The sequence below is a fragment of the Emydura macquarii genome, unplaced genomic scaffold, assembly GCF_026122565.2.
Source record: "Emydura macquarii macquarii isolate MOO-44397 ecotype Brisbane River unplaced genomic scaffold, CSIRO-AGI_Emac_v2 contig_306, whole genome shotgun sequence".
NCBI classification, from domain to species: domain Eukaryota; kingdom Metazoa; phylum Chordata; order Testudines; family Chelidae; genus Emydura; species Emydura macquarii.
In genome coordinates this window covers 1,601,522-1,618,292 of record NW_027130443.1, presented here as the reverse complement: position 1 = coordinate 1,618,292, position 16,771 = coordinate 1,601,522, and the positions used below count along the sequence as shown (strand labels likewise).

At 58.9% G+C, this 16,771-nt stretch overlaps 1 protein-coding gene across 1 annotated transcript in view; it reads right to left on the bottom strand.

Annotated features, from left to right (window-relative positions):
- Positions 1 to 16,771, bottom strand: part of LOC137162263 (pneumococcal serine-rich repeat protein-like) — a 74,366-nt gene that overhangs the window by 48,446 nt on the left and 9,149 nt on the right. The window contains exons 5-15 of the mRNA XM_067561882.1: positions 15,219 to 15,396; positions 6,292 to 6,458; positions 5,625 to 5,796; positions 4,693 to 4,811; positions 4,235 to 4,296; positions 3,978 to 4,127; positions 3,240 to 3,401; positions 2,992 to 3,128; positions 1,680 to 1,851; positions 962 to 1,129; positions 168 to 280 (exon numbers count right to left, since the gene is read on the bottom strand). Of these exons, the coding sequence (XP_067417983.1) occupies positions 168 to 280; positions 962 to 1,129; positions 1,680 to 1,851; positions 2,992 to 3,128; positions 3,240 to 3,401; positions 3,978 to 4,127; positions 4,235 to 4,296; positions 4,693 to 4,811; positions 5,625 to 5,796; positions 6,292 to 6,458; positions 15,219 to 15,396 (1,600 nt within the window). The remainder of the gene's footprint in view (positions 1 to 167; positions 281 to 961; positions 1,130 to 1,679; positions 1,852 to 2,991; positions 3,129 to 3,239; positions 3,402 to 3,977; positions 4,128 to 4,234; positions 4,297 to 4,692; positions 4,812 to 5,624; positions 5,797 to 6,291; positions 6,459 to 15,218; positions 15,397 to 16,771) is intronic.

The following is a 16,771-nucleotide window of genomic DNA, read 5'->3' as shown; positions in this document are numbered from 1 at the left end:
ACCCACCCCCCATTGCACCCCAAATCTCCAACCTCACCCCGCCATGCACCCGCCCAACTCCCAGCTCCCCAGATGGGAGGGGGGGGCTGAGGTCAGCATGGGGGGATCACTGGGGCCCAGACCTCAAAGCTGGGGGCCGTGGCTACGCACTGAGCCGCAGACGTTACCTGTCTGACTGGGGACGGCCGCTCTCCCGGGGGCGATTCCCTGGCGGGGCGCGTTCTGCTCCCACTCCTCGTTCTCGTACCACTTCTCCACCTCCTCCTCCGTGTCCGCCACGCTGCAGAGGGAGCAGCAATGCCCCACGTCAGCCCCAAGCCCCGGCCCCCGCCCCGTGCGCACATGGTCCAGCAGCCCCGCTCCCCAGCCCCCCAAAACCCCCAACCCCCCCGTTTCCCGAGTCTCCCAGCTCCCCAGATTCTCCTGCGCTCGGACCAGGCGCCCACCACAGAGGATCCGGCCTCGTTCTGCAGCCCGCGGTCCGAGCAGGAGGGTGAGAAATTGGAGAGGGGCCGGCAAGGGGCCCTGAGGAGGATGGAAGGGCCAGAGAAGGGGGCTGACAGCCAAGCAGAGGCAGGTTCTCGCGCGATACATCGATGCCAGGCGAATTCTGCCTGGAAATAAAGCGCTGATTTTTTGCGCCAGTAATTAACGGGGAGCGGCTTCCCCCTGTGGCCAAGTTGCCGTTGGGGACCATTTCCCCAGCAAGACGGGCTGGTTTTCTAGCAGATCCGCTCCGGGAATGAAGGGGGAGGTGGTCTCTGGCTGGGGCGATACAGGGGGGCCGGCTCCACGGTCCTGGCAGGCCGTGGGAGCTGTGAATCCGGACTGGGGGAAGAAGGGGGAAATTTCTCCATCGTCAGGAAAATGTTCAGGGGAGGGAAAAGGCGCTGAGTGGCCGAGCTCTGGGGCCGAGGGGTTGACGGGTCCCCCCTCTGTACCTGTCCTCCCCTCCCCGTACCTGTGCTTAGCGCTCCAGCGCCGGCGCCAGCAGAGGCAGATGGCCAGGACAAGCATCACCAGCAACAACAGGGCCAGGCCGAGCGCCACCCCCACCGCGACCCCCACCTTGCTCACCGCCTGCTCGCAATGAGGGCCCGTGTACCAGTAGGAGTCGGCGTGCTGGCAGCTGCCGAGAGAGAGTGTGTGAGTCAGGACGCCTGGGTTCTCTCCCCGGCTGTGAGATGGGAAGGGGGGTCTGGTGGGTTAGAACGGGGGGGAGGCTGCGAGCCAGGACTCCTGGGTTCTCTCCCTCCCTGGCTCTGAAAGGGGAAGGGGGCCTGGTGGTTAGAGCAGGTGGAGGGGGGCGGCTGGGAGCCAGGATGCCTGGGTTCTCTCCCCGGCTCTGGGATGGGAGGGGTCTAGTGGGTTACAGCCATTCTGGTGTCAGAAGCATAGGAAACGGGCCGAGAGCCCGGTCAGCAAGGGATGGTCCCAGGCCCGGATGTTGCCCTCTGCCCCCCGGCAGCGAATGCTGAAGAGGGGGGTGACCAGCCCTGCACCCCTGTGATCCCCTCCCCTTTTTTAGCCACTCCAGAGAAGGGGGAGTATTTGGCTCAGAGGCCATAAATCCGCCAGCACCGGGGGCTGAGTGGGAGTCTCCTGCCGGTGCCCGACCCCAGCCACAGCTGGGGTCCCCACACCGCCCCACCCCCTCCCCCCCGGGCCGTGGCACTCACTAGCAGGTGGGCCCCCCCAGCAGGATGTAGCAGTAACCCCGATCATTGCAGCTGTAGGGGTCGGGGTGGAGGATGCTGCAGTTGGAGATGCACATCAGCTGGCCGGAGACATTGCGGGGCAGGAAATATTTCTGGTAGGGCGGGCTGATGACCCTGTTGTTCCAGCAGATGTCTGTGGAGGAAGAGTCAGACCAGGTCAGCGCTGGCTTTTCCTCCCAGTTCAGCAGATTTCTGTCGCCCAGGGACGTGGCGTTTTTGATGGGCTGGGCTGTCCCTTTCCCAGCCAGTGCAACTGCGAAGATCCTGGCCTCAGGAAGACATCCTGGTCTGGAATCCACCAGCTAATCTGGCAGGGGATCCCCATCCACCCCCCCACTCCCAGTATCGGTTTTGTATTTGCCGCTCCCTGGTTCGCGGGCCGTGGGACTCAGTGAGCTTCCCCCCAGCACCGTTCTCGCCTGGCTCTTGAGGGCAGGGACCATCTCTTCGGCTGGCTTTGTGCAGAGCTGAGCACAAGGGGCTCCGGGACGCCCGGGGAAGATGCCAAACAAATGACGACCCACACCGTTTTCCTTTCTGGCTTTAAGATCTCCGGCCCGCGTTTCCCATTCCCTCTTCTCTCTCCTCCTCACTGTGCCCGCGACCCCTTTCCGGGAGCCGAGGCTGGGCCTCTTGGGGCTGCTGCAGCTTCTTTAACGCTGAAGGCAAGTAACCAGTGCAACAAACGTGCCGATCACGGTGGAGCGGCCGTCGCTCGGAGCCGGGGCGTGTGGTCTGCCCCTGCTAAGGGCTGGGAGTCCTGGGCCCAGCCAGCTCTGTTTGACTACCAGGGCCTGCTGCAAAGGGGCAGGTGATTTCCATAAAGACGTTTCCTCGGGTCCGACGCCCCCGCGCGGCCGCAAGACGCCGAGTCCCTGAGCCCCTCAAGCCAGGCCGAGCGTGCAGCGCAGACACTGCCAGAGAGGCGCGGTGCTCAAAGCCCTGCAGGACACGGTGCCAGGTCGGTGCCTGAATCAGCAAGTTGGGGCCGGGCGGCAGCCAGCACACCCGGACCTGCCTTCCTAAGAGCCACTCATCAGCGCCACCAGAAGCGTGGGCCAGTGGCCGGCACCGCCGGGCCCGCTCCTCCGTGCCAGGCGCTGGTACAGCATCGCCGGCGATGCTCGCTGGCCAGTGGAGCAATCTCCTCAGGGCCATGACAGGGTCTCCATCTGCTTCTCAATCAAGGCCAGGAGTTTCCCCCAGGAATTATTCTGGGGGCCGCCCCTCCCAGCCTCTAGCTCTGCTACGGCGCCGCGAGGCTGCGTCTCACCTGCCAATGCCAGGGGCACCGGGCTGACGCGCGTCGCGTTGGCTTTGAAGCACAGTTCCTCCGACTGAGCTGAAAGAGAAGATCCAGACCCGTGAGCCATGCCCTCGGCCCGGAGCCCGACTGCGGCTGTTTTCAGCCTGGGGGGGGAGAAGGAGGAACGTGTGCCAGACAGGCCGAGGGGCAGAACGAGACGCTGCAGAGCTCCCGGTCTTAGCACAGCGGGACCCAGACGCGGCAGGCTGCGAAACGCTAGCAGGTCCAGGTGGCTGGACAGATGGGGCAGGTTGAGGGATCTCCCCACGGCTCCCTGTGGGGAGGGCGCGCGAGAGTCCACGGGGACAGGCCTAGAAGCCACGGCCACGGCCACGGCTAAGGCCACGGCCATGGCCACGGGCAAGAACAAGTCGATCCTGGGGAGAGAAACACCATGGGCAGCACCGCTGCAGAAAGCCGGCCTGACGGCGTCCCGCCTGGCCCAACTGCTCCGGGATGTGGCCACGCAACCAGCCACAGCGGCAGACACCGGCCACAGACCCTGGCCCTGTTCCTGCCCCCGCCCCAGCAGTCGTGACCCAGTGGAAACCCCAGTGGACGGGCCAGCCGACCAAAGGCAGAAGATTCCCTCCAATGCTCTACAAGGAGGTGGAGAAGAAAAGGCGGCCACCGGCCCAGAAGCATCTCAAGCTCGCTGCTGGGAACGGGGCAGGCACCCCCCCACCCTAGGACACAGCGAGAGAGAAGCTGCATCTCAACACAGCCCGGCTCTGGAGCTGGGGCGCCCGCCCACAGTGACTCCATCCATGGGCTAATCTAAGGGCTCCTCCGTGCCGCTGTCCTGCACGCAGCCGGCGCGGCCACGGCGGGAAAAAGACCGCTCGGTGTGCGGAGCTCCCGGTGGGACTAGGGGCGGATCCCAGGGGTGGGTGCGGCAGCCAGGCAGCCTGCCCTGGTGGAACGGCCGGGGGGGGGAGGACGAGAGGGGATACAGACCCCGGGAAGCGTTGGCCGAGCCCTTGGTGCAGGTGATGGCGTTGAGCCGCGTGCTGACGTTGGTGACGGCCTGGCGGTAGGTGCTGGCGTAGCTGGCGTAGGACACGTTCAGGAGCACCTGGTGCTCCACCACGACGCTGCCGTTGCTGCGGGTGGAAAGAGAGAGGGGTGGGGGGAGCCGTCAGGAGGCACCGGCTGAGCGACACTGCCTCCCCCCGCCCACCGGGATGGGGACCAGGTCCCCGCATCTCACCTCAGCCGGATCACCTCGATCTGCAGGAACCCAGGCACGGTCTGCTTGTAGATCGGATCCATCTGCGAGAGAACAGGCTCAGCACAGCGGACACAAACCGCTCCCCCGCCTGGTCCCCCACCCTCGCTCTGCACAGCCCCACCCCACAGCTCCCCCAACCCAGCGGGATGCCCCGGCCCCATGGACTGGCTCAGTCCTACCTCGGCTTACCCAAGCCCCAGGGACGCTGTGCGGCAGAATGCCCCGTCCCCCCCACATTGGGCAGTCTCCTCACAACCCTCCCGCAATGCACCACACCAAGGCCCCTGCGCCCAGGAGTCCCACACAATAGGGCAGGGCCTCTGCAGACCCTGGGATCTCCCCCCCCAGTGGCCCGCCAGCCCTCACCTCTCCCCCCACGGCACCCCGTTTGCCCACATCTCAGCACGCCGGCTCTGAGCCTTGAGCGTCTCCCTCACCGCATTGGTGAACGTGCCCTTGAAGGTGATGAACTCCACGGAGCCTGGGTTCTCCATACTTTTGCTGAAGTTCACGTTGGTCACCTCCACGGTGACGTTGATGCGCGCCACGACGGCATCTGCAAGCAGGAAACAAAACACAGCCTTGCCAGCCCCCAGTATCCAAAAGCCACGTGTCGGGGCGCGGCTGGTTTTAAACATCGGGAGACTGGGCTTGGTTCCTGTTCTGAGCCGCATTTCCCAGCTTCTCCCCCAAACGGCCGGGACTTGCTTTCATTCCGTTTTGAAAGGAAAGCTGGGAGTCTGCCATCGTCGGAGAAACAGGGAAACGTGGGGCTGGAAAGGACCTCAAATCCAACCCCCAGGGCTGGGGCAGGACCAAGTAAACCCAGACCGTCCCGGGCAGGGGTTTGCCCAACCCATTCTTAAAACCCTCCAGCGATGGGGATCCCCACGACCACCCTTGGGGCCTGTCCCGGAGTGGAACTAGAAGGAGTTTCCTAACACGCCGCCGAAATCTCCCTGGATGCAGATTTAGCCCATCGCTTCTTGTCCTGTGTCCAGCAGCCCCGGAGAACAACTCACCCCCGTCCCCTTCAGACCAGCCCTTCACAGATTTGAAGGCTATTCTCAGGTCTTTTCTCAAGACTAGACATGCCCCTTTCAACAGTTCCCCCTAAGTCAGGTTTTCAACGGAGTCGCCAACTCTGCCCCCGGCTCAGGCTGCAACGGGACAGACCTTGCTCCACTGTGAGCAAAACTCTCAGGAGTGAGGGGCTAAAGCGGAGCGAGAACGGAGATAAATGCCCCCTCTAAAGCAGCCCCCGCTCCCGCACAATGCTCCCCCCTCCCCAGATCTCCAGCGTTCAGGTTCCATATCTGACAATCCAACGAGCAGACCCAGCGTGTTGGGGGACGCCAGAGCAACTCACCCATGTTGATGTTATTCATCACCGTCTCGCACAGCTCCCCTGTAAATTCAGGGAGGCAGTGACACCGGTTGGCACGGGGTATCCCTCCGTTCAGGCACCTCAGGGGCTCCGCTGTGGTGGCTAGAATTTCAGGAGAGAAAAGAGTGAAATGGTACTGAATGAGGACACAAACCTGAAAGGGACCGAGATCGGGGATCGTGCCGGACACCGCACAGGGCCTGACCGAGATTGGGGGGCCTATCGTGCCAGTCGGTGGCCGAGCCAGGAATAGATTCCCGGGCTCCTGAGGCCCCAGTCTGCTGCCCCGTACCCTGCTTGCTGAAATAGGCTCTCAATAGAAATCCTGCAACTCACCCCTGGAGGTTCTTGCAACAGTGAGGTTTGCAGGATGGCTGCTGGTCATTGAGATTTCAGTTGGCGGGACGGTGGAGGCATTCACTGAGCTGCTAGACTCCGTCTGAGCTGCACGACTGGTCGATGGGAAAGGACTAGTGTTGCTGGATGTTCTTGTGGAAGCTGAAGAACTTGTTGACACAGAGAGAGGAGGCGCCGTAGCTGTTCCAGAAGACACTGGACTAGCTGTTCGCTCTGAAGTCATTGCTGTGCTAGAGATCCCGGAGGTGGGCCCTGCAGCAGTAGGCGAAGAAACAGTTCTTGCCACCGTTACCAAAGTTGTTTCGTTGGTGGTGGTTTCAGAAATGGCTGTGTGCGAGACAGAGGTCAAGAAGGTGCTCTGGGTGGAAGAGGTGCTCGCCGTCGGCTCTGGAGAAGCAGTTGTGGAGGTTGTCTCGCCATAGCTAGTATTACCGGTTGTCTCACTCTTGCTGGTATCCACTGTGGAGTGCACAGAAGAAGAGGGCATCTGAGTGGCGGTAGTTTTAATCCAAGATGGCTCGTCAGCTCTGCAGATGTTGTGGAGGATTGTGGTGGCACTGAACTTCCAGTGGCTGTCTCAACTCCTGGTGTAGAGGATCTGCTAGTTTCGACTGTTCTGTGTGTTCTCTCGTGGAGGGTTTCTTGGTGACGGTTGTTTCAGATCCAGGATGGCTCGTCTGCTCAGTGGCTGTTGTAGAGGATCTCGGACTAACCGTTGTCTCAACCACCGTGGCGCTCGTCTGTTCTGCGGCTGTCTGGAGGATCTCTGGGTGGCTGATGACTGAGATATGTGGCCGCTCACCTGCTCTGTTGCTGTTGTAGACGATCTCTGGGTAGCTGTTGTCCCAACCACCGGGGCACTCGTCTTCTCTGTAGCTGTGGTGGAGGGTCCCTGTGTGGTGTTGACTCTTCCAGGAGGCTCATCTCATCTCGTGCTGTTGTAGAGGATCGCAGACTAACTGTTGTCTCAACCACCGAGGACGTCGTGTGCTCTGCGGATGTCGTCGAGGGTCTCTGTGTGGCTGATGACTGAGATATGGGGCCGCTCACCTGCTCTGTTGCTGTTGTAGACGATCTCTGGGTAGTTCTTGTCCCAACCACCGGGGCACTCGTCTGCTCTGGAGCTGTCGTGGAGGGTCTGTGTGTGGCAATTGACTCACTTCCAGGATGGCTCGTCTCATCTCTGGCTGGTGTAGAGGATCTTGGACTAGTTTCAACCACTGTGGCACTCGTGTGTTCTGTGGCTGCGGTAGAGAGCCTCTGGGTGACGGTTGTTTCAGATCCAGGATGGCTCGTCTGCTCAGTGGCTGTTGTAGAGGATCTCGGACTAACCGTTGTCTCAACCACCAGAGCGCTAGTCTGTTCTGCGGCTGTCGTGGAGGGCCTCTGGGTGGCGGTTGTTTCAGATCCAGGATGGCTCCTCTCCTCAATGGCTGTTGTAGAGGATCTCGGACTAACAGTTGTCTCAACCACCGGGGTGCGTGTCTGTTCTGTGGCTGTCGTGGAGGGCCTCTGGGTGGCGGTTATTTCAGATGGATGGCTCCTCTGTGGCTGTTGTAGAGGATCTCTGTGTGGCTGATGACTAGAGATCTGGGACGGCTCAGGATGGCTGCTCTGTTGCTGTTGTAGACGATCTCTGGGTAGTTCTTGTCCCAACCACCGGGGCACTAGTCTGCTCTGTAGCTGTTGTGGAGGGCCTGTGTGTGGCAATTGACTCACTTCCAGGATGGCTCGTCTCATCTCTGGCTGGTGTAGAGGATCTCGGACTAGTTTCAACCACCGGGGCGCTTGTCTGTTCTGCGGCTGTCGTGGAGGGCCTCTGGGTGGCGCTTATTTCAGATCCAGGATGGCTCCTCTGCTCAGTGGCTGTAGTAGAGGATCTCGGACTAACCGTTGTCTCAACCACTGTGGCGCTCATGTGCTCTGCGGCTGTGGTAGAGGGCCTCTGGGGGAGGCGGTTGTTTCAGATCCAGGATGGCTCCTCTGCTCAGTGGCTGTTGTAGAGGATCTCGGATTAACTGTTGTCTCAACCACCAGGATGTAGTCTGTTCTGCTCTGTCTCTCGTGGAGGGTTTCTGGTGGCGGTTGTTTCAGATCCAGGATGGCTCCTCTGCTCAGTGGCTGTTGTAGAGGATCTCGGACTAACCGTTGTCTCAACCACCGGGGCTCGACTGTTCTGTGTCTCTCGTGGAGGGTTTCTTGGTGACGGTTGTTTCAGATCCAGGATGGCTCGTCTGCTCAGTGGCTGTTGTAGAGGATCTCGGACTAACTGTTGTCTCAACCACCGTGGCGCTCGATCTGTTCTGCGGCTGTCATGGAGGATCTCTGGTGGCTGTTGTCTAACCGTTGTCTCAACCACCGGAGCGCTCGACTGTTCTGTGTCTCTCGTGGAGGGTTTCTTGGTGACGGTTGTTTCAGATCCAGGATGGCTCATCTGCTCTGTTGCTGTTGTAGATGATCTCTGGGTAGCTGTTGTCCCAACCACCGGGGCACTCGTCTTCTCTGTAGCTGTGGTGGAGGGTCCCTGTGTGGTAGTTGACTCACTTCCAGGACGGCTCGTCTCATCTCGTGCTGTTGTAGAGGATCGCAGACTAACTGTTGACACAACCACCGAGGACCTCGTGTGCTCTGCGGATGTCGTCGAGGGTCTCTGTGTGGCTGATGACTGAGATATGGGGCCGCTCACCTGCTCTGTTGCTGTTGTAGACGATCTCTGGGTAGTTCTTGTCCCAACCACCGGGGCACTCGTCTGCTCTGGAGCTGTCGTGGAGGGTCTGTGTGTGGCAATTGACTCACTTCCAGGATGGCTCGTCTCATCTCTGGCTGGTGTAGAGGATCTCGGACTAGTTTCAACCACTGGGGCGCTCGTGTGTTCTGCGGCTGTGGTAGAGGGCTTCTGGGTGGCGGTTGTTTCAGATCCAGGACGGCTCCTCTGCTCAGTGGCTGTTGTAGAGGATCTCGGACTAAGACTTGTCTCAACCACTGTGGCACTCGTGTGTTCTGTGGCTGCGGTAGAGTGCCTCTGGGTGACGGTTGTTTCAGATCCAGGATGGCTCGTCTGCTCAGTGGCTGTTGTAGAGGATCTCGGACTAACAGTTGTCTCAGCCACCGGAGCGCTTGTCTGTTCTGCAGCTGTCGTGGAGGGCCTCTGGGTGGCGGTTCTTTCAGATCCAGGATTGCTCTTCTGCTCATTGGCTGTTGTAGAGGATCTCAGACTAGTTGTCAACCACCGGGGCGCTTGTCTGTTCTGCGGCTGTCGTGGAGGGCCTCTGGGTAGCGGTTATTTCAGATCCAGGATGGCTCCTCTGCTCAGTGGCTGTTGTAGAGGATCTCGGACTAACAGTGGTCTCAACCACTGTGGCACTCATGTGTTCTGTGGCTGCGGTAGAGTGCCTCTGGGTGACGGTTGTTTCAGATCCAGGATGGCTCGTCTGCTCAGTGGCTGTTGTAGAGGATCTCAGACTAACAGTTGTCTCAACCACCGGAGCGCTTGTCTGTTCTGCAGCTGCTGTGGAGGGCCTGTGTGTGGCAATTGACTCACTTCCAGGATGGCTCGTCTCATCTCTGGCTGGTGTAGAGGATCTCGGACTAGTTTCAACCACCGGGGCGCTTGTCTGTTCTGCGGCTGTCGTGGAGGGCCTCTGGGTGGCGCTTGTTTCAGATCCAGGATGGCTCCTCTGCTCAGTGGCTGTTGTAGAGGATCTCGGACTAACCGTTGTCTCAACCACGGTGGCGCTCGTGTGTTCTGCGGCTGTGGTAGAGGGCCTCTGGGTGATGGTTGTTTCAGATCCAGGATGGCTCGTCTGCTCAGTGGCTGTTGTAGAGGATCTCGACTAACAGTTGTCTCAACCACCGGAGCGCTTGTCTGTTCTGCAGCTGTCGTGGAGGGCCTCTGGGTGGCAGTTGTTTCAGTCCAGGATGGCTCCTCTGCTCAGTGGCTGTTGTATCCGGGATCTCAACCACTGTGGCTCGTCTGCTCAGTGGCTGTTGTAGATCCAGGATCTCGGCTCAGTGGCTGTTGTAGAGGATCTCAGACTAGTTGTCTCAACCACCGGGGCGCTTGTCTGTTCTGCGGCTGTCGAGGGCTCTGTGGCGGTCAGATCCAGGATGTCTCTGCTCAGTGGCTGTTGTAGGGTTTGTAGTGCTCGTGTGTTCTGTGTCTCTCGTGGAGGGTTTCTTGGTGATGGTTGTTTCAGATCCGGGATGGCTCGTCTGCTCAGGGGCTGTTGTAGAGGATCTCGTGGGCGGTCTGTTCTGCGGCTGTCGTGGAGGGCCTCTGGGTAGCGGTTATTTCAGATCCAGGATGGCTCGTCTGCTCAGTGGCTGTTGTAGAGGATCTCGGGCTAACCGTTGTCTCAACCACCGGAGCGCTCGACTGTTCTGTGTCTCTCGTGGAGGGTTTCTTGGTGACGGTTGTTTCAGATCCAGGATGGCTCGTCTGCTCAGTGGCTGTTGTAGATGATCTCTGGGTAGCTGTTGTCCCAACCACCGGGGCACTCGTCTTCTCTGTAGCTGTGGTGGAGGGTCCCTGTGTGGTAGTTGACTCACTTCCAGGACGGCTCGTCTCATCTCGTGCTGTTGTAGAGGATCGCAGACTAACTGTTGACACAACCACCGAGGACCTCGTGTGCTCTGCGGATGTCGTCGAGGGTCTCTGTGTGGCTGATGACTGAGATATGGGGCCGCTCACCTGCTCTGTTGCTGTTGTAGACGATCTCTGGGTAGTTCTTGTCCCAACCACCGGGGCACTCGTCTGCTCTGGAGCTGTCGTGGAGGGTCTGTGTGTGGCAATTGACTCACTTCCAGGATGGCTCGTCTCATCTCTGGCTGGTGTAGAGGATCTCGGACTAGTTTCAACCACTGGGGCGCTCGTGTGTTCTGCGGCTGTGGTAGAGGGCTTCTGGGTGGCGGTTGTTTCAGATCCAGGACGGCTCCTCTGCTCAGTGGCTGTTGTAGAGGATCTCGGACTAAGACTTGTCTCAACCACTGTGGCACTCGTGTGTTCTGTGGCTGCGGTAGAGTGCCTCTGGGTGACGGTTGTTTCAGATCCAGGATGGCTCGTCTGCTCAGTGGCTGTTGTAGAGGATCTCGGACTAACAGTTGTCTCAGCCACCGGAGCGCTTGTCTGTTCTGCAGCTGTCGTGGAGGGCCTCTGGGTGGCGGTTCTTTCAGATCCAGGATTGCTCTTCTGCTCATTGGCTGCTGTAGAGGATCTCAGACTAGTTTCAACCACCGGGGCGCTTGTCTGTTCTGCGGCTGTCGTGGAGGGCCTCTGGGTAGCGGTTATTTCAGATCCAGGATGGCTCCTCTGCTCAGTGGCTGTTGTAGAGGATCTCGGACTAACAGTGGTCTCAACCACTGTGGCACTCATGTGTTCTGTGGCTGCGGTAGAGTGCCTCTGGGTGACGGTTGTTTCAGATCCAGGATGGCTCGTCTGCTCAGTGGCTGTTGTAGAGGATCTCAGACTAACAGTTGTCTCAACCACCGGAGCGCTTGTCTGTTCTGCAGCTGCTGTGGAGGGCCTGTGTGTGGCAATTGACTCACTTCCAGGATGGCTCGTCTCATCTCTGGCTGGTGTAGAGGATCTCGGACTAGTTTCAACCACCGGGGCGCTTGTCTGTTCTGTGGCTGTCGTGGAGGGCCTCTGGGTGGCGCTTGTTTCAGATCCAGGATGGCTCCTCTGCTCAGTGGCTGTAGTAGAGGATCTCGGACTAACCGTTGTCTCAACCACGGTGGCGCTCGTGTGTTCTGCGGCTGTGGTAGAGGGCCTCTGGGTGGCGGTTGTTTCAGATCCAGAATGGCTCGTCTGCTCAGTGGCTGTTGTAGAGGATCTCTGACTAACAGTTGTCTCAGCCACCGGAGCGCTTGTCTGTTCTGCAGCTGTCGTGGAGGGCCTCTGGGTGGCAGTTGTTTCAGATCCAGGATGGCTCCTCTGCTCAGTGGCTGTTGTAGAGGATCTCGGACTAACAGTTGTCTCAACCACTGTGGCACTCATGTGTTCTGTGGCTGCGGTAGAGTGCCTCTGGGTGACGGTTGTTTCAGATCCAGGATGGCTCGTCTGCTCATTGGCTGTTGTAGAGGATCTCAGACTAGTTTCAACCACCGGGGCGCTTGTCTGTTCTGCGGCTGTCGTGGAGGGCCTCTGGGTGGCGGTTGTTTCAGATCCAGGATGGCTCCTCTGCTCAGTGGCTGTTGTAGAGGATCTCGGACTAACTATTGTCTCAACCACCGGGGCTCGACTGTTCTGTGTCTCTCGTGGAGGGTTTCTTGGTGATGGTTGTTTCAGATCCGGGATGGCTCGTCTGCTCAGGGGCTGTTGTAGAGGATCTCGGGCTAACCGTTGTCTCAACCACCAGGGCGCTTGTCTGTTCTGCGGCTGTCGTGGAGGGCCTCTGGGTAGCGGTTATTTCAGATCCAGGATGGCTCGTCTGCTCAGTGGCTGTTGTAGAGGATCTCGGGCTAACCGTTGTCTCAACCACCGGAGCGCTCGACTGTTCTGTGTCTCTCGTGGAGGGTTTCTTGGTGACGGTTGTTTCAGATCCAGGATGGCTCGTCTGCTCAGTGGCTGTTGTAGATGATCTCTGGGTAGCTGTTGTCCCAACCACCGGGGCACTCGTCTTCTCTGTAGCTGTGGTGGAGGGTCCCTGTGTGGTAGTTGACTCACTTCCAGGACGGCTCGTCTCATCTCGTGCTGTTGTAGAGGATCGCAGACTAACTGTTGACACAACCACCGAGGACCTCGTGTGCTCTGCGGATGTCGTCGAGGGTCTCTGTGTGGCTGATGACTGAGATATGGGGCCGCTCACCTGCTCTGTTGCTGTTGTAGACGATCTCTGGGTAGTTCTTGTCCCAACCACCGGGGCACTCGTCTGCTCTGGAGCTGTCGTGGAGGGTCTGTGTGTGGCAATTGACTCACTTCCAGGATGGCTCGTCTCATCTCTGGCTGGTGTAGAGGATCTCGGACTAGTTTCAACCACTGGGGCGCTCGTGTGTTCTGCGGCTGTGGTAGAGGGCTTCTGGGTGGCGGTTGTTTCAGATCCAGGACGGCTCCTCTGCTCAGTGGCTGTTGTAGAGGATCTCGGACTAAGACTTGTCTCAACCACTGTGGCACTCGTGTGTTCTGTGGCTGCGGTAGAGTGCCTCTGGGTGACGGTTGTTTCAGATCCAGGATGGCTCGTCTGCTCAGTGGCTGTTGTAGAGGATCTCGGACTAACAGTTGTCTCAGCCACCGGAGCGCTTGTCTGTTCTGCAGCTGTCGTGGAGGGCCTCTGGGTGGCGGTTGTTTCAGATCCAGGATTGCTCTCTGCTCAGTGGCTGTTGTAGAGGATCTCGGACTAACAGTTGTCAACCACTGTGGCACTCGTGTGTTCTGTGGCTGCGGTAGAGTGCCTCTGGGTGGCGGTTGTTTCAGATCCAGGATGGCTCCTCTGCTCAGTGGCTGTTGTAGAGGATCTCGGGCTAACCGTTGTCTCAACCACCGGGGCGCTTGTCTGTTCTGCGGCTGTCGTGGAGGGCCTCTGGGTGACGGTTGTTTCAGATCCAGGATGGCTCGTCTGCTCAGTGGCTGTTGTAGAGGATCTCGGACTAACAGTTGTCTCAACCACTGTGGCGCTCGACTGTTCTGTGTCTGCTCCTCTGGGTGACGGTTGTTTCAGATCCAGGATGGCTCGTCTGCTCAGTGGCTGTTGTAGAGGATCTCGGACTAACAGTTGTCTCAACCACCGGGCGCTTGTCTGTTCTGCAGCTGTGGTGGAGGGCCTCTGTGTGGCGGTTGACTCACTTCCAGGATGGCTCGTCTCTCTCGTGGCTGTTGTAGAGATCTCGGACTAACTTTGTCTCAACCACCGGGGCGCTGTCTGTTCTGTGGCTGTCGTGGAGGGCTCTGGGTGGCTTGTTTCAGATCCAGGATGGCTCCTCTGCTCAGTGGCTGTTGTAGAGGATCTCGGACTAACAGTTGTCTCAACCACTGTGGCACTCAGAGGGCCTCTGGGTGGCGGTTGTTTCAGATCCAGGATGGCTCGTCTGCTCAGTGGCTGTTGTAGAGGATCTCGGACTAACAGTTGTCTCAACCACCGGGGTGCGTGTCTGTTCTGCGGCTGTCGTGGAGGGCCTCTGGGTGGCGGTTATTTCAGATCCAGGATGGCTCCTCTGCTCAGTGGCTGTTGTAGAGGATCTCGGACTAACTTGTCTCTCAGTGGCTGTTGTCAGAGGATCTCGGACTAACAGTTGTCTCAGCCACCGTGGCTTTCTGTGGCTGCGGTAGAGTGCCTCTGGGTGACGGTTGTTTCAGATCCAGTATGGCTCGTCTGCTCAGTGGCTGTTGTAGAGGATCTCGGACTAACAGTTGTCTCAACCACCGGAGCGCTTGTCTGTTCTGCAGCTGCTGTGGAGGGCCTGTGTGTGGCAATTGACTCACTTCCAGGATGGCTCGTCTGCATCTCTGGCTGGTGTAGAGGATCTCGGACTAGTTTCAACCACCGGGGCGCTTGTCTGTTCTGCGGCTGTCGTGGACGGCCTCTGGGTGGCGCTTGTTTCAGATCCAGGATGGCTCCTCTGCTCAGTGGCTGTTGTAGAGGATCTCGGACTAACCGTTGTCTCAACCACGGTGGCGCTCGTGTGTTCTGCGGCTGTGGTAGAGGGCCTCTGGGTGGCGGTTGTTTCAGATCCAGGATGGCTCCTCTGCTCAGTGGCTGTTGTAGAGGATTTCAGACTAACTGTTGTCTCAACCACCTGGGCGCTTGTCTGTTCTGCGGCTGTGAAAGAGGGCCTCTGGGTGGCGGTTGTTTCAGATCCAGGATGGCTCGTCTGCTCAGTGGCTGTTGTAGAGGATCTCGGACTAACCATTGTCTCAACCACCGGAGCGCTCGACTGTTCTGTGTCTCTCGTGGAGGGTCTCTTGGTGACGGTTGTTTCAGATCCAGGATGGCTCGTCTGCTCAGTGGCTGTTGTAGAGGATCTCGAAATAACTGTTGTCTCAACCACCGTGGCGCTCGTCTGTTCTGCGGCTGTCATGGAGGATCTCTGGGTGGCTGTTGATTGAGATATGGGGCTGCTCACCTGCTCTGTTGCTGTTGTAGATGATCTCTGGGTACCTGTTGTCCCAACCACCGGGGCACTCGTCTTCTCTGTAGCTGTGGTGGAGGGTCCCTGTGTGGTAGTTGACTCACTTCCAGGACGGCTCATCTCATCTCGTGCTGTTGTAGAGGATCGCAGACTAACTGTTGACACAACCACCGAGGACCTCGTGTGCTCTGCGGATGTCGTCGAGGGTCTCTGTGTGGCTGATGACTGAGATATGGGGCCGCTCACCTGCTCTGTTGCTGTTGTAGACGATCTCTGGGTAGTTCTTGTCCCAGCCACCGGGGCACTCGTCTGCTCTGGAGCTGTCGTGGAGGGTCTGTGTGTGGCAATTGACTCACTTCCAGGATGGCTCGTCTCATCTCTGGCTGGTGTAGAGGATCTCGGACTAGTTTCAACCACTGGGGCGCTCATGTGTTCTGCGGCTGTGGTAGAGGGCTTCTGAGTGGCGGTTGTTTCAGATCCAGGATGGCTCCTCTGCTCAGTGGCTGTTGTAGAGGATCTCGGACTAACACTTGTCTCAACCACTGTGGCACTCATGTGTTCTGTGGCTGCGGTAGAGTGCCTCTGGGTGATGGTTGTTTCAGATCCAGGATGGCTCGTCTGCTCAGTGGCTGTTGTAGAGGATCTCGGACTAACAGTTGTCTCAACCACCGGAGCGCTTGTCTGTTCTGCAGCTGCTGTGGAGGGCCTGTGTGTGGCAATTGACTCACTTCCAGGAAGGCTCGTCTCATCTCTGGCTGGTGTAGAGGATCTCGGACTAGTTTCAACCACCGGGGCGCTTGTCTGTTCTGCAGCTGTCGTGGAGGGCCTCTGGGTGGCGCTTGTTTCAGATCCAGGATGGCTCCTCTGCTCAGTGGCTGTAGTAGAGGATCTCGGACTAACCGTTGTCTCAACCACGGTGGCGCTCGTGTGTTCTGCGGCTGTGGTAGAGGGCCTCTGGGTGGCGGTTGTTTCAGATCCAGGATGGCTCCTCTGCTCAGTGGCTGTTGTAGAGGATCTCGGACTAACCGTTGTCTCAACCACGGTGGCGCTCGTGTGTTCTGCGGCTGTGGTAGAGGGCCTCTGGGTGGCGGTTGTTTCAGATCCAGGATGGCTCCTCTGCTCAGTGGCTGTTGTAGAGGATCTCGGACTAACAGTTGTCTCAACCACTGTGGCACGCGTGTGTTCCGTGGCTGCGGTAGAGTGCCTCTGGGTGACGGTTGTTTCAGATCCAGGATGGCTCGTCTGCTCAGTGGCTGTTGTAGAGGATCTCGTACTAACAGTTGTCTCAACCACCGGGGCGCCTGTCTGTTCTGCGGCTCTCGTGGAGGGCCTCTGGCTGGCGGTTGTTTCAGATCCAGGATGGCTCTTCTGCTCATTGGCTGTTGTAGAGGATCTCAGACTAGTTTCAACCACCGGGGCGCGTGTCTGTTCTGCGGCTGTCGTGGAGGGTTTCTTGGTGACGGTTGTTTCAGATCCAGGATGGCTCGTCTGCTCAGTGGCTGTTGTAGAGGATCTCGGACTAACAGTTGTCGTTGTCTCAACCACTGTGGCACTCGTGTGTTCTGTGGCTGCGGTAGAGTGCCTCTGGGTGATGGTTGTTTCAGATCCAGGATGGCTCGTCTGCTCAGTGGCTGTTGTAGAGGATCTCGGACTAACCGTTGTCTCAACCACCGGGGCGCTTGTCTGTTCTGCGGCTGTCGTGGAGGGTT